Source organism: Monodon monoceros, unplaced genomic scaffold (genome assembly GCF_005190385.1).
Source record: "Monodon monoceros isolate NGI ecotype Baffin Bay Population unplaced genomic scaffold, NGI_Narwhal_1 Super_Scaffold_12, whole genome shotgun sequence".
NCBI lineage: Eukaryota > Metazoa > Chordata > Mammalia > Artiodactyla > Monodontidae > Monodon > Monodon monoceros.
The window spans coordinates 152,239,712-152,256,858 of record NW_021703768.1 but is presented as its reverse complement, the minus strand read 5'-3'; the positions used below and the strand labels follow the sequence as shown (position 1 = coordinate 152,256,858).

The following is a 17,147-nucleotide window of genomic DNA, read 5'->3' as shown; positions in this document are numbered from 1 at the left end:
CCCATACAGGATAAATCCAAGGAGAAATACCCCAAGACACATATTAATTAAACTGTCGAAAATTAAATACAAAGAAAACATATTAAAAGCAACAAGGGAAAAACAACAAATAACACACAAGGGAATCCCCATAAGGTTAACAGCTGATCTCTCAGCAGAAACTCTGCAAGCCAGAAGGGACTGGCAGGACATACTGTAAATGATGAAGGAGAAAAACCTGCAACCAAGATTACTGTACCCAGCAAGGATCTCATTCAGATTTGATGGAGAAATTAAAACGTTTACAGACAAGCAAAAGCTGAGAGTTCAGCACCACCAAACCACCTTTACAACGAATGCTAAAGGAACTTCTCTAGGCAAGAAACGCAAGAGAAGGAAAAGACCTATAATAACAAACCCAATACAATTAAGAAAATGGGAATAGGAACATACATATCGATAATTACCTTAAATGTAAATGGACTAAATGCTCCCACCAAAAGACACAGATTGGCTGAATGGATACAAAAACAAGACCCATATATATGCTGTCTACAAGAGACCCACTTCAGACCTAGAGACACATACAGACTGAAAGTAAGGGGATGGAAAAAGATATTCCATGAAAATGGAAACCAAAAGAAAACTGGAGTAGCAATTCTCATATCAGACAAAATAAAAACTATTAGAAGAGACAAAGAAGGACACTACATACTGATCAAGGGATCGATCCAAGAAGAAGATATAACAATTGTAAATATTTATGCACCCAACGTAGGAGCACCTCAATACATAAGGCAAATACTAACAGCCATAAAAGGGGAATTCAACAGTAACACATTCATAGCAGGGGCCTTTAACACCCCACTTTCACCAATGGACAGATCATCCAAAATGAAAATAAATAAGGAAACACAAGCTTTAAATGATACATTAAGCAAGATGGACTTAATATTTATAGGACACTCCATCCAAAAACAAAAGAATACACATTTTTCTCAAGTGCTCATGGAACATTCTCCAGGATAGATAATACCTTGGTTCACAAATCAAGCCTCGGTAAATTTAAGAAAATTGAAATTGTATCAAGTATCTTTTCTGACCACAACCCCATGAGACTAGATATCAATTACAGGAAAAGATCTGTAAAAAATACAAACACATGGAGGCTAAACAATACACTACTTAATAACAAAGTGATCACTGAAGAAATCAAAGAGGAAATAAAAAATACCTAGAAACAAATGACAATGGAGACACGACGACCCAAAACCTATGGGATGCAGCAAAAGCAGTTCTAAGAGGGAAGTTTATAGAAATACAAGCCCACCTTAAGAAACAGGAAACATCTCGAATAAACAACCTAACCATGCACCTAAAGCAATTAGAGAAAGAAGAACAAAAAACCCCCAAAGTTAGCAGAAGGAAAGTAATCATAAAAATCAGACCAGAAATAAATGAAAAAGAAATGAAGGAAACAATAGCAAAGATCAATAAAACTAAAAGCTGGTTCTTTGAGAAGATAAACAAAATAGATAAACCATTAGCCAGACTCATCAGGAAAAAAAGGGAGAAGACTCATATCAATAGAATCAGAAATGAAAAAGAAGTAACAATTGACACTGCAAAAATAAAAAAGATCATGAGAGATTACTACAAGCAACTCTATGCCAATAAAATGGACAACCTGGAAGAAATGGACAACTTCTTAGAAATGCACAACCTGCCAAGACTGAATCAGGAAGAAATAGAAAATATGAACAGACCAATCACAAGCACTGAAATTGAAACTGTGATTAAAAATCTTCCAACAAACAAAAGCCCAGGACCAGATGGCTTCACAGGTGAATTCTATCAAACATTTAGAGAAGAGCTAACACCTATCCTTCTCAAACTCTTCCCAAATATAGCAGAGGGAGGAACACTCCCAAACTCATTCTACGAGGCCACCATCACCCTGATACCAAAACCAGACAAGGATGTCACAAAGAAAGAAAACTACAGGCCAATATCACTGATGAACATAGATGCAAAAATCCTCAACAAAATACTAGCAAACAGAATCCAAGAGCACATTAAAAGGATCATACACCATGATCAAGTGGGGTTTATTCCAGGAATGCAAGGATTCTTCGATATACGCAAATCAATCAATGTGATATACCATATTAACAAATTGAAGGAGAAAAACCATACGATCAGCTCAATAGATGCAGAGAAAGCTTTTGACAAAATTCAACACCCATTTATGATAAAAACCCTGCAGAAACTAGGCATAGAGGGAACTTTCCTCAACATAATAAGGGCCATATATGACAAACCCACAGCCAACATCGTCCTCAATGGTGAAAAAGTGAAAGCACTTCTGCTAAGATCAGGAACAAGACAAGGTTGCCCACTCTCACTACTCTTATTCAATATAGTTTTGAAAGTTTTAGCCACAGCATTCAGAGAAGAAAGGAAATAAAAGGAATCCAAATCGGAAAAGAAGTAAAGCTGCCACTGTTTGCAGATGACATGATACTATACATACAGAATCCGAAAGATGCCACCACAAAACTAGAGCTAATCAATGAATTTGGTAAAGTTTCAGGATACAAAATTAGTGCACAGAAATCTCTTGCATTCTTATACACTAATGATGAAATATCTGAAAGTGAAATCAAGAAAACACTCCCATTTACCATTGCAACAAAAAGAATAAAATATCTAGGAATAAACCTACCTAAGGAGACAAAAGACCTGTATGCAGAAAAATTATAAGACACTGATGGAAGAAATTAAAGATGATACAAATAGAGCAATATACCATGTTCTTGGATTGGAAGAATCAACATTGTGAAAATGACTCTACTACCCAAAGCAATCTACAGATTCAATGCAATCCCTATCAAACCACCACTGGCATTTTTCACAGAACTAGAACTAAAAATTTCACAATTTGTATGGAAACACAAAAGACCCCGAATAGCCAAAGCAATCTTGAGAACGAAAAACGGAGCTGGAGGAATCAGGCTCCCTGACTTCAGACTATACTACAAAGCTACAGTAATCAAGACAGTATGATACTGGCACAGAAACAGAAAGATAGATCAATGGAACAGGGTAGAAAGCCCAGAGATAAACCCACGCACATATGGTCACCTTATCTTTGATAAAGGTGGCAGGAATGTACAGTGGAGAAAAGACAGCCTCTTCAATAAGTGGTGCTGGGAAAACTGGACAGGTACATGTAAAAGTATGAAATTAGATCACTCCCTAACACCATACACAAAAATAAGCTCAAAATGGATTAAAGACCTAAATGTAAGGCCAGAAACTATCAAACTCTTAGAGGAAAACATAGGCAGAACACTCTATGACATAAATCACAGCAAGATCCTTTTTGACCCACCTCCTAGAGAAATAGAAATAAAAACAAAAATAAATGGGACCTAATGAAACTTCAAAGCTTTTGCAGAGCAAGGGAAACCATAAACAAGACCAAAAGACAATCCTCAGAATGGGAGAAAATATTTGCAAATGAAGCAACTGACAAAGGATTAATTTCCAAAATTTACAAGCAGCTCATGCAGCTCAATAACAAAAAAACAAACAACCCAATCCAAAAAAGGGCAGAAGACCTGAATAGACTTTTCTCCATAGAAGATATACAGATTGCCAACAAGCACATGAAAGAATGCTCAACATCATTAATCATTAGAGAAATGCAAATCAAAACTACAATGAGATATCATCTCACACCAGTCAGAATGGCCATCAACAAAAAATCTAGAAACATTAAACGCTGGGGAGGGTGTGGAGAAAAGGGAACACTCTTCCACTGCTGGTGGGAATGTGAATTGGTACAGCCACTATGGAGAACAGTATGGAGGTTCCTTAAAAAACTACAAATAGAACTACCATATGACCCAGCAATCCCACTACTGGGTATATACCCTGAGAAAACCATAATTCAAAAAGAAAGAGTCATGTACCAAAATGTTCATTGAAGCTCTATTTACAATAGCCAGGAGATGGAAACAACCTAAGTGTCCATTATTGGATGAATGGATAAAGAAGACGTGACACATATATACAATGGAATATTATGCAGCCATAAAAAGAAACGAAATTGAATTATTTGTAGTGAGGTGAATGGACCTAGAGTCTGTTATACAGAGTGAAGTAAGTCAGAAAGAGAAAGACAAATACCGTATGCTAACACATATATATGGAATCTAAAAAAAAAATGTCATGATGAACCTAAGGGTAAGACAGGAATAAAGACAGAGACCTACTAGAGAATGGACTTGAGGATATGGGGAGGGGGAAGGGTAAGCTGTGACAAAGTGAGAGAGTGGCATGGACATATATACACTACCACACGTAAAATTGATAGCTAGTGAGAAGAAGCCTCATAGCACAGGGAGATCAGCTCGGTGCTTTGTGACTGCCTGGAGGGGTGGGATAGGGAGGGTGGGAGGGAGGGAGGCGCAAGAGGGAAGAGATATGGGAACATATGTATAACTGATTCACTTTGTTATAAAGCAGAAACTAACACACCATTGTAAAGCAATTATACTCCAATAAAGATGTAAAAGAAATTAAAAAAAAAAAACTAAACATAGAATTACCATATGACCCAGTAATCCCACTACTGGGCACATACCCTGAGAAAACCGTAATCAAAAAGACACATGCACCCCAATGTTCACTGCAGCACTATTTACAATAGCCAGGTCATGGAAGCAACTTAAATGCCCGTCGACAGATGAATGGATAAAGAAGATGTGGTACATATATACAATGGAATATTACTCAGCCATAAAAAGGAATGTAATTGTGTCATTTGTTGAGATGTGGATGAATCTAAAGATTGTCATACAGAGTGAAGTAAGTCAGAAAGAGAAAAACAAATATCGCATATTAACACATGTATGTGGAACCTAGAAAAATGGTACAGATGAACCGGTTTGCAGGGCTGAAATTGAGACACAGATGTAGAGAACAGACATATGGACACCAAGGGAGGAAAGTGGCGGGGGGCAGGGGTGGTGTGACAAATTGGGAGATTGAGATTGACATGTATACACTGATGTGTATAAAGTGGATGACTAATAAGAACCTGCAGTATATAAAAAAAAAATTGTGGTGGAAGCTGTGTATGTGGGTAAGGTAGGAGGTGTATGGGAGCTCTCTGTACCTTCCACTCAGTTTTGCTGTGAGCCTAACACTGATCTAAAAAAATAAAGTCTGCTAAAAATGTTGGTAAAACTGGTTTGGGAGAGAAGATAAAACATCCAATTTAAAACATACTAAGTTTGAGATACCTAAAAGAGACACTTGCTGAGAGGATGAAAGAGATACTGTTAACTCTGTGACATAACACTACGTTTGATGTGTTAAATACTGTCATACTATTATTTGGTAGAAAATTTCCTATAAAAATATTATGGATACTAAAAAGTCATTTTGATCAAAAAATCACCTAATTATTGAATAAATAAATTGGTTGTTAATGGCCCATTTTACAATATAAGTCCTGGTGACCAAGTATATACTAACTTGTCTTCTTTTCTGTATTAAAAAAGCTAACAAGCACATTATTGTACTATAGTTTTGCAAGATGTTGCCACTGGGGAAACGGTAAAGTATACACAGGAGCCCTGTGTGTTATTTCTGACAAGTGCATGTGAATCAGTAATGATCTCAAAATACAATTTAATGAAAAAAAAAAAACAACCAAAGAACAAGGGGACAGGTGATAGATAATAAGATAAAGAAATCCTTTCTTTTCTCTGTGAAAGAATTTGACCTTGGAATAGCATTTTAGCTCTGTTTCCCTGGTAACTACCCAAGAAAGTATGTCAACTGTGTTTCTGAACAATCTTATTTATGGTTCTGACTGCCTTGGTAGCATGCTCAAAAGATCCATCAGCTGCATAATGAGGCAACATTGCTTAAGATAAAAATGACTCCTGATTGGTAACGTGTATTTACACTGGGCAAGTCCCTTGCAGGAACCTTGGAAACTAAGCTATTCTCATAGGCTGTTACAAGATACATTAGATCTGATAGGGCCTAGGGCTTCAAAGCCATCATGAGTCTTGCTTCCTTGTACCTGAGCTATCATCTGAAACATCTGAGGAGACAGCTGCTGAATAGTTGTATGCACCTCTGAAAAGACTACTCCCACTGAAGGGAAATATCTGACAAAGACCAGCTGGCACACTGCACTCCTTGTATCTATTTAAAACATAAATGAAACAATTAAATGGTGTGAAGCCAGCTGAAATTATGGCTGCTGGGCCAGAAGATATTTCTGGACACTTGGAAGATGTGGAGGATAATGGCCCAAAAGTTACACCTATCTACATATTCTTAGCTACATATTCTTAGCTACATATTCTTGAATAGAAGGTATAAGATCTAAATAGAAGGTATAAGATCTAAATTTTTCTGTATGTTAAGATGTATGGGTACGTTTATTAATCATAATTTTTTACCTTTCCCTTTTGGGACAGAAAATGTGCACTTCAACTTAAAGACTATTCTCAGGTTTGTCCTTCTGTGTGGGCCATTGTTACCTGGTGTCTGGAGGCCTTGAGAACACACAGAATCACATGCCTTATGAGCATAGTGCTTTAGACACAGGAGGAAATCTGTAAGGGGTATCTTGAAATCTTTACAAAATATATTCTATGGTAGCAAGAGATTAATATGCCACAATTTGCTGCTACTTGATGTTTGCTAAACAAGTTATTGCTACTTGATTTTTGTGAAGGGGGCTCTTAAGATTCTTGTGAATTTTTCTTCTTTAAGATATTGTTCTGCCACCCATAAGATTATTAGAGGTGATTTAAGACTAGAATTGTTTGCTGATATTTGCACCACTAAGTCACATTTCTTGGGCTGATGTATTGCTGAGCCAAGAAATGAAAGAAAGTATTAATGTAATGTCATAAATAATGTGAGTGAGAATAGAATAAGTGTGGATTACTTGTTAGAACTGGATCAATTTTAAATGTTTCAAAATATGTGCTCCTTAAACTTAGCCAGTGATTTTAGTCCTATAGGACAAGATCAGATTTGGGTTCCAATGTTATTAATTGGTATAGGTATAATGATATGCAGTATGTATTAGACAATTCATTAATTAAACCTCTTATAGGAAAAATTTTAAAGATGATGTAAGGATTGGAACCATGGGGATGATGTGCAGTGTGACCCCTAAAGTCTACTGGTGGTAGAGCAAGCAGTGTGCTTCCAACTGGGGTCATCTGAAGACACAAGGCTTTGCCACAGCTCCGGTACACAGCTGAGCAATGATGAACATAGCATATAGAGAGAATAGAGTCTGTGCTCAGGATAAAAGTTCTTTTTAAAAAAATTTATTTATTTTATTTTATTTATTTTTGGCTGTGCTGGGTCTTCATTGCTGTGTGTGGGCTTTCTCTAGTTGTGGCGACTGGCGGCTACTCTTCATGGCAGTGCGCTGGCTTCTCATTGCAGTGGTTTCTCTTGTTGCGGAGCATGGGCTCTAGGCACGCAGGCTTCAGTAGTTGTGGCTTGTGGGCTCTAGAGTGCAGGCTCAGTAGTTGTGGCGTACAGGCTTAGTTGCTCCGTGGCCTGTGGGATCTTCCCGGACCAGGGCTGGAACCTGTGTCCCTTGCATTGGCAGGCAGATTCTTAACCACTGTGCTACCAGGGAAGCCCAGGATAAAAGTTCTTAACAGCATGAAATAACTGAACTGAGTTTCATATCAGTTTTGATATGAATTTTATCAATTTAAGTTTGATAAAATTCAGCCAGTCCTTCCAGAGGCATTCCCTACCTACAGAACCATTGTTTGACACAACTAAATTCACCAAGGAATGTTTAAGAGCAGCTAAATTAAGTTACTGTGACCAAAAGGCTAAGGGACAGTTTACAGCATCTAGAGGTTTAGTAAAAGTTAATTTATGGCTGGGAGAATAAGAAAAATAGCTCTGATGGCGGACATCCCACATCACTGCAATTCCTGACTCCCTTTAAATCTGCTTGTACCCTTTGGTACCAAGTAAATCATATTTCACAGAGACCTTGAAAACTGTGATAGTGACTTGAAAGAGACTTGAGCTGATACTTCACAAAAGAACATATACAAATGGCCCATGAGCACCTGAAAAGGGGCTCAAAATCATTAGTCTTCAGGGAAATACGAATTGAAAGTACAAAGTACAATGAGATGCCATTATACACTCAATAAAAGGCTAAAATGAAAGAGATGACAGTACCAAGAGTTAGTGAACATGTGGGAATTCTCCTACATTGCTCTTGAGAGTGTAAAATGATAAAACCAATTTGGAAAGCCATTTAATAGTTTGTTATAAAGTTAAATGTCACCTACTGTTATGGACTGAATGATTGTGTTCCTCCCAAAATGCATTTGTTGAAGTCCTAACCCCCAGTGGATGGTATTTGAAAATGAGGCCTTTGGGAAGTAATCAGGGCTAGTTGAGGTCATGAGGGTGGTGCCCTCATGATGGGATTAGGGCCCTTATAAAATGAGACACCAGGGATCTTGCTCTCTCTCTCTCTCTCTCTCTCTTTCCTGCACTCATAAAGAGATCATGTGAGCACACAGCAAGATGGCAGCTGCCTACAAGCCAAGAGAAGAGGCCTCAGAATAAACCCTACCTTGCTGGTGCCTTAATCTTATACTTCTCAGATCAGAACTTCCCAGGACTTTTTAGCCTCAAGAACAGTGAGAAATAAATTTCTGTTGTTTAAACCACCCAGCCTGTGTATTTTGTATTACTCTGCAGCCCAAGCAGAGTAATACACCTACCCCACAACCAGTTGTTCTAGTCTTAGGTATTTACCCAAGAGAAATAAATCTATGCCCACCAAAAGATTTGTGCACCAATGTTCATGGCAGCTTTATTCATAATAACTTAGAAACAATCCAAATGTCCATCAACAGGTGAATGCATAAACACTGTTGTACATTTGTGCAATGAAATACTACACAGTGGGACTTTCCTGGTGGTCTAGTGGTTAAGAATCCACCTTCCAATGCAGGAGACGTGGGTTTGATCCCTGGATGGAGAACTAAGATTCCACATTCAGCAGGGCAACTAAGCCCGTGCAGTGCAACTACTGAGCCTGCATGCCACAACTAAGAGAGCCTGTGCACAGCAACTAGAGAGAAGCCCACATACCGCAATGAAGAGCCCACGTGCCACAACTAAGACCCAATGCAGCAAAAAATAAAATTAAATAAAGTATCAATACACAGACCATAATAAATTAATCTCATAAATAATATGTTGAGGGAGAGAAGTGAGACACAAAAAAGTACATACTATAAGATTCCATTTATATGAAGCTTTAGAACTGGCAAAACTAATTTACAGCAAAAGATATCAGAACAGTGGTTGCTTCTGGGTGGGTGGTTTTGAGTGGGAAGTAGTTTGAGGGAAATTTCTGGGATAATGAAAATGTTCCATGTTTTATTTGGGGTCAAACAAATTTATCAAAATTGATGAAAATGTACACTTAAAAATCTGCATTTAAAAAAGAGAATAAATAAAAAGACAAGAAGCATCATTAACATGACTGCTTCAAGTTGCTGTTTTGGCCAGTTTGTGATATTGTGATTGATAATAAGAAATATATATATGATCTTCAACCAGTTTCTGGCACAGAGCTCCCAAAACCCTTGGGATTTCCTAAGTGGTAAGAGTGATAAATGTGTCTTTTGATATTCATAACAAGCTCTTTTCAACCACACCAGACCTTATGTTAATGAAATAATTTTTGGAAAACACCTAGGATGGGGGCATGCTGCCAGGGAACAAACCATGTTATTAGAGGGTTGAAGTAGCCCCATCCCCACTCCCCAATATCAGGGGAGGGAAGAGGGGCTGGAGAGCTGGAGATTGAGTTCAATCATCAATGACCAATGATTTAATCAATCATGCCTATGTAATAAAGCCTCTATAAAATCTCAAAATGACTGGGGTTCAGAGTGTCCAGGTTGGTGAACTTGTGGAGGTGCTGGGAGAGAGGTGCTCAGAGAGAGCAAGAAAACTCTGCATCCTTTCCCCATACCTTGTCCTATGCATCTCTTCCATTGGGCTGTTTCTGTATTATATCCTTTTATAGTAAACTGGTGATTTTGTAAGCAAAATGTTTTCCTGAATTCTGTGAGCTTCTCTAGAATATTAATCAAACTTGAGGAGGGGGTGCATAAATCTCTGATTTATAGCCAGTAGGTCAGAGTCACAGGTAACAACCTGAACTTGAGATTGGTGTCTGAAGTGGGGGTGGGATTTGGGGTGGTGGACAGTCTTGTGGGACTGAAGCCTTAACTTGTGGCCTCTGATATCATCTCCAGGTAAACTGTGTCACAACTGAGTTAACAGCTTGGTGGTGTTAGAAAAAATACAGGTTGGACATTTAACGCGCCCTCCTGTGGATGAATATGGAGCAGAGCTGAAGACAAAGTTGACACATCAGTGAGTAAGCCCATTAAGTTTCTCCAGTTGGCATCCATTTTGAAATACTTTTCACATCATCTCTTGCAGAATGGTGCTTGCTTTAAAAAAAAAAATGTGTGTGTGTGTGTGTGCGCCATTTTAATCATTCAATATTTTCTTTACCAGTGCCCTAATTGCATTGTTCTCACCATACACTCTTTCTCGAAAGCAGTACGTTATTTGACAGGTTGTTGACTAGATGAGAAGGGACAGTTAAACTACCACGACTCTCAAATGGTTGAAGTATCTGGTCTCAGAGCCTGCTAAAGGCCTATGTATCCCATTTCTAACAGAAATGTTACTAAAGACAGGGAAGCCCCATGTGTGGGGTCTTTCATTAATCAGAAAAGAAGTCTTCCTAGAAAAGACTCGCTTCAGTAGTCCTAGACTGTGGTACTCCAGAGAGTTTGACACCATTGGGCACTGCACCATTTTAAGAGTCCTCTGGTGAGTGGGAAGAGGGTTATTTGAAGGGAATGAAAAGAGGAGAGAACCTTCCTTGCTCAGGAGAACACAAATGGAAATTGTGGCCTAGACATTCATTCCCTTACAACTATCAGTAACTATGCACTCCTGGAAAAGTCTTAATTATTCACAGGTATCTGCAAACTCTAGAAAAACTCATGTGAAGAGGTACATCAGCATGTACAGAATATTTATAGCAGCATTTTTTTCCAAGAAATTTTATTGTGGTAAAATACACATAAAAATTACCATCTTAACCATTTTCAAGTGTACAGTTCAGTGGTATTAAATATATCCACAGTGTTGTGCAACCATCACCACCATCCATCTCCAGAACTCTTCATCTTGTAAAACTAAAACTCTGTACCAATTAAACAGTAACTCCCCACAGCACCTCCCCCCAGCCCCAGGCAACCACCATTCTGCTTTCTGTTTCCATGATTCTGACTATTCAAAGTACCTCATATAAGTAGAATAATAGAGTATTTGTCTTTCTGTGACTGGTTTATTACAGCAGCATGTTTTTTAAAGCTACTATTACTCTTACTTGAAAATGAAAAACAAACAAATAAAGCTTGAAATAGTCTATTGTGAGCCATTTGATTAATGAGAGAGAAAGGATTTTGTTTAACCTTGTTTTCTGTTTCATGTTTCTTGTTCTGCTTCTCTTCTCTGGACTTCTTGTAGGTTACTTAAACATTTTTTAGACTTCCACCTTGATTTATATAGTCTTCTTCAGTTTATCATTTTGTATAATTTTTTAGTGGTTGCTCTAGGTATACACACATAACTTAGCAAAGTACAGAAACCTTAATTCCACTGAGGTCCCTCTGTCTCCCCACTTTTTAAAATATAATTGTCTTAAGTCTTTCCTCTGTATACATTGGGCACCAATCATGCTATCATTTTTGCTTCAACCATCACTTATGTTTTAAGAAACTCATAGGTAAGAGAGTCTATTTTAGTTATCCCTATTTTTACCACTCTGATGTTTTTTTTTCTCTCTGCAGTTCCAAGCCTTCTTCTGTTATCATTTACTTTGTTTAGAATACTTCCTTTAGTTATTCTTTAAGGGTAGCTCTGCTAGCAATGAATATTCTTGGTTATCCTTTGTCTGAGAATGTCTTTATTTCCCTTTTACTCCTGAATTGTATTTTCGCCAGATATAGAATTCATGGTTGACAGTTCCTTTTCTTTCCACTTGAGAAAAACATGCTGCTCCCTTTGGCTTCCACAGTTCAGATGGGTGGGGGGCGGTTTCCCACTGGTGTTTGGTTACAGTAAGGTGGGTGTTACCAAAAAAGTTCTCTGTGTTAGGCCACATTTTTCCCCAGTTTCAACTAAGGGAAATAGGCTTTTCTTAGAGTTTTGTTTTTGTTTTTTTTTTCTTGTCTGGGTCTGTTGTTGGTTCTGGCTTGGAAGCTTCTGCAACATCCTGGCTGAGAGATACAGGAGGTGATAAGGAAAACAAGGGAATTTACCACATGTCCTTCCCTGGCTCTAAAGTTCTCAGTTTGCCTTCTTCCTTCCACATTTCAGAGTCTTCCTGTGCTTGTTTGTTGTGTTATGTCCATGGATTTTTAATTGTAAAAGGGATGACATGGGAGGAATGGGGCTACTCCATTTTGGGTCAAACCCCAGGTATGGAGTTTTCCTCAACATTTTATTATGAAAATTTTCAAATACAAAGTAAAGTTGAAAGAATTTTACAGTGAATGCCCATATATCATCACCTAGATTCTACCAATAACATATTACTAAATTTGTTTTATCACGGTTCCTAAAAGATAAAACTTGGAAACAACATAAATGTCCATTGACAGTATAATAAGTAAAGTTACCTGCAATAATGGGGATAAAGCTGACAAAATGTTTGGAGAACAAAGCACACAAAAAATACGATTATATGACTCTATTTTATAAAGTTAAAAACAAGTAAAACTATTACATAAGGATGTATGAGTAGGTAGTAAAACCATAAAGAAAAGCAAAAAAAGGTCTATCTCAAAAGTCATGATAGTAGCTGACTAGTGATGAGGAAGAAGGTACTGAGTGTTAGTAGGGGGCTACCTCTCAAGTTGGGTAGATGTTTACCGGGGTGATCTCTTTATAATCGTGTGTTACACTGGATTATATGTTCTAATTGGCTTTCTGTATGTATGGTTTACATTTTTTAAAGTATGAGAAATATGATTCTATTTTTGTTTCATACACACAAATGTGTGTATGCACATACAACAGCATATATGAATAGCATATAAACGTAATCAATGTTTCTGTTGGGTTTATTTCTTTATTACGTGTTTCTTTATTCCATATACTGTGTGTAAATTTTTTTAACAATGAATGCATTATTTTCATAGACAGGATAAACAACAAAGCACTTTTCTCTTTAAAAAATTGTGCATATACAGTATTTCAAAATGATACCAAAAGTTTTAACATTTCAATAGGAAATGGCCAAAGTACCCATACAGGCAATTAATATATTTGAATGGTTCAATAAATATGATATTATATTTTATTTCAAATTAAATATAAAAATTTTGCTCTATTGAATAAAAAAGAGCATTTTTTTAATCGTTAAAAAGAAAAAAACCCAGAGTGGGCATGAGTGTCAGAAACTGCTTATGGAAATATAAATTGTTAAATCTTCCTGGAAGGCAACTAGGCAATGTACTTAGAAATCTACCAGTCCTTGATCCAGCAATTCAACTTCAGGGAATTTAAACTAAGAAAATAATTTTCAGGCTTCCCTGGTGATGCAGTGGTTGAGAGCCCGCCTGCTCATGCAGGCGACACGGGTTCAAGCCCTGGTCTGGGAAGATCCCACATGCTGCGGAGCAACTGGGACCATGAGCCACAACTACTGAGCCTGCGCGTCTGGAGCCTGTGCTCCACAACGAGAGGCCGAGATAGTGAGAGGCCCGCGCACCGCAATGAAGAGTGGCCCCCGCTCGCTGCAACTAGAGAAAGCCCTCGCACAGAAACAAAGACCCAACACAGCCAAAAATAAATAAATAAATAAAAGAAAATAATTTTCAAAGATATAGCTACAAGGATATTAATGGAGCAAAAAATTAGGAAAAATATAACTAACAGTAGGGGTAAAATATTAGGTAAATACATTTAAATAAATAAGTTTAAATATGTTTAACAAAAAAATTTATTTAAATGCAATAGAATGTACTGAAGTCACTGAAAGCACTACTGACGGATAATATTTTTTGGCAAGTTCAAATATTCAAGGCATATTCTTAAGTGGGGAAAAAAACCCACACATAATTGTAACCAACATAGGTTACAATTGCTATCTGCAATATTCCATTTTGTTAAAAACAGATTGGTGTGACTATCAGAGAGATTAATATGGAGTTCAAAGGGCTGCTAAAAGATGTTCGCCAAAATGTTAACCATTTATTTTTGTGTGGTGGTATCAAGTGCATCTTTCTTTATTTTATTTATCAAACCTTCTAAATGGGACATGTGTTTCTTTACAAATAAAAAAAAAAAATTTGTTGGCTTCTCAGTGCCTGAAATGGCCCTCCTCTCCTGCACTGCCTCTGACTCTTCCCTCCAATCTCACTCTCTCAGTGAGGCCTGTGAGGAGCTACCCTACTCACTTTCCCAAATGAGCCCCAAATCCCCACCACACTGCTCTCCTTTCACTTTTTCCCATAACACTTATCTCCTAAAATGTTATATAATTATATTCATGGCTTATTGTCTGCTCTCTACCTCCTTCCCCCACCCCCACCTCCCAAAACAGTTCTCCAGAGCAATGATCTCTCTTTTGCCCACTGAGGTATTTCAAATCCTTTACAATGGGGCTTGGCACATAGCAGGTGATCCATACATTTTTTTTCTAATATAAATTTTTCTTTCTTTATTTTTGGCTGTGCTGGGCCTTCGTTGCTGCTCACAGGCTTTCTCTAGTTGTGGTGTGAGCAGGGGCTACTCTTCACTGAGGTGCGTGGGCTTCTCATTGCGGTGGCTTCTCTTTCTTGCCGAGCATGGGTTCTAGGAGCACAGGCTTCAGTAGTTGTGGCACATGGGCTCAGTAGCTGTGGCTCGCCGGCTCTAGAGCACAGACTCAGTAGTTCTGGCACACAGGCTTAGTTGCTCCAAGGCATGTGGGATCTTCTGGGACCAAGACTCGAACCCATGTCCCCTGCATTGGCAGGCGGGTTCTCAACCACTGCGTCACCAGGGAAGTCCTCCATACACTCTTGTTGAAAGACTTAAAGGGAAATAGGTTTGTTCTTGGCGGTTGTCTACTTGCCTTGCTATCATTTACACAGATGCAGAGCTACAAGTCACTGCCCTGTAGGAACCTCTGTTTCCTCCTGGAAGAACTGGGAACCCAGGAGCCAGCAGCCCAGTGAGCTCGACCACGAACCCAGAATGGAGTCTGCACAAGTGATAGGCTCAGCCGGGGCTCTCCTCGCAGACAAGCTCGAAGAACTACGTTTCCCAGGATCTTTTGTTCTCGCTTGGACTACATTTCCCAGAGGGGCTCGCGACTGTCCTTGCCCCGCCCCTCCAGGACCTACGTGGAGCGACGGGCGTTTGCCGCTGGCGTGAGCTGATTACCCGCTAGAGGTCCGCCCAGGCGGCACCGGGGGGAGTACCCAGCGGAAGGTGCTGTCCGGCCGTGGCAGTTCCGGAGCCTCCAGCCTGCGGCCCGCGGAACCCCCGAGGCCTGGGCGAGGTGAGCGGCGGGGGGTAGGCAGGATGTAGGAGGGAGGACCGGGCTTCGGGAGGATGCGTCGCCGGGGCATGGGGCACAGGCCCAAGAGACGCGAGCCGGGCCTTTGTGGGCGCCGGCGGGCCGAGAGCCGGGCACCCCTGGCTCTGTCCGCCTGCCGCCCCCAGCCGTCCCACTGACGTGCCCCTGAACGAGACAGGTCGGGCACTTCGTCCCCATTGGCTGGACCCAGCCACCCTCCTGCTGCTTCCCGACCAGTTCCCAGCGCGCTACCTGCCCAGCGCCTGCGGGCATTTGAATTTGTTTCGGGCCGGCAGTGAACGTGAGAAAATTATTTCCTCCCTTTATCATCACCCCTGCACTCCCGAGTGACAGGCTTGTTTTGCGCGAGAAGTGAGTCGCCGGCTTCCCCCAGTGGCAGAGCCAGGACTGGACCCAGGTCTTTGGTTTTCTGTGCCCTTTCCTCAAGACAGCAGCCCCCTCCCCGCCATAGGAGAGCTGACGTTTTCCCTTTCCGAAGTAGCTTTCTCTAGAAATCTGGAAATTGTTTACTTGACAGGAGGGGGAGGAATTGGGTGGGAAGGCTTGAGTTGGAGAAAAGTTGTCACATGCACGCAGGGAGGTTAGAGCAGGTGCTCTGGAGCCCGCGGTGCTTGGAATCCTGGTGCCACCCTCCCTGGCTGTGTGGACTGGGGCAAGTTGCTCCCACTCTGCCCTCAGTTTCCTGATCTATAAAATGGGGTGCTGACAGTGCCAACTGTGCTGTGGGACTCGATGATGTATTGATAGGTAGTGCCTGGCACGCGGTGAGGCTCAGGGAGTTGCTGCTACTGCTGATGGAGTCCTAGGACCTTTTCCTCTGAGCTAGGGAAAGAGCTGGGCCTGGACCAGGATGACCCAGCCCTTCTCTCTGGTCCTGTCTACCCCTCGTTCCTTCTGACTTCCTTCTCTGAGGGCACTTGGCATCATTTTCAAGTGATATAAAGATTTCAGAGCTGCTGATTCTGAGGGGTGGAAAGCAGAAGGGGCTTCCTCCTGGCTCCCTTTTTCTTCTCTCAGATCTGGCTTCTGGAGACTTCTCCCATCCTAAGGGGAAACTGCCCAGAAAGAGGACATGGCTACTGAACAGAGGGAAGCAAGGTCTCAGGTGAGTTCATTGCCATCTCAGGTCTTAGAGACAGATGGGTTTTTTTGTTTTTTTACCCTTAAACTGACGTTTTCTCCCCAGTACAGTCTTCGCCAGAATTTGGAGCCAATGTCCTTCTCCCTTGGAAGAGTTGGTCCACCCTGGTGGATGGTAGATTGCGTAGGGAATGCTTGCCTCCAACCCCCCACTCCATGGCCTGTGTTTCTCTTTTTTTTTTCTAATAGACACTCTTTTATTCATTAATCTCAATTCACTGTATGATTACTGAATTGATAGGTAAGATGCCACACGTCTTATACCACTTAGGGTCAGAACAAACAAACGTGCGCACTTGGCAGAGTT

The 17,147-nt window shown here is 40.1% G+C and overlaps 1 protein-coding gene across 4 annotated transcripts in view; it reads left to right on the top strand.

Annotated features, from left to right (window-relative positions):
* The first annotated feature begins 15,501 nt into the window (after nucleotides 1–15,501).
* The window catches only part of ZNF354A (zinc finger protein 354A), a 33,493-nt gene continuing 31,847 nt past the window's right edge, over nucleotides 15,502–17,147 (top strand). For 2 of the 4 annotated variants that reach the window (XM_029217618.1, XM_029217619.1), the window contains exon 1: nucleotides 15,503–15,661. Coding sequence is in view for 2 of the 4 variants with exons in the window: in XM_029217617.1 (XP_029073450.1) it covers nucleotides 16,773–16,805 (33 nt within the window). In the remaining 2 variants the exon portion in view is untranslated. Of the gene's footprint in view, nucleotides 15,662–16,717; nucleotides 16,806–17,147 lie in introns of all 4 variants that reach the window. The other 2 variants (XM_029217617.1, XM_029217616.1) reach the window with 2 other exon arrangements.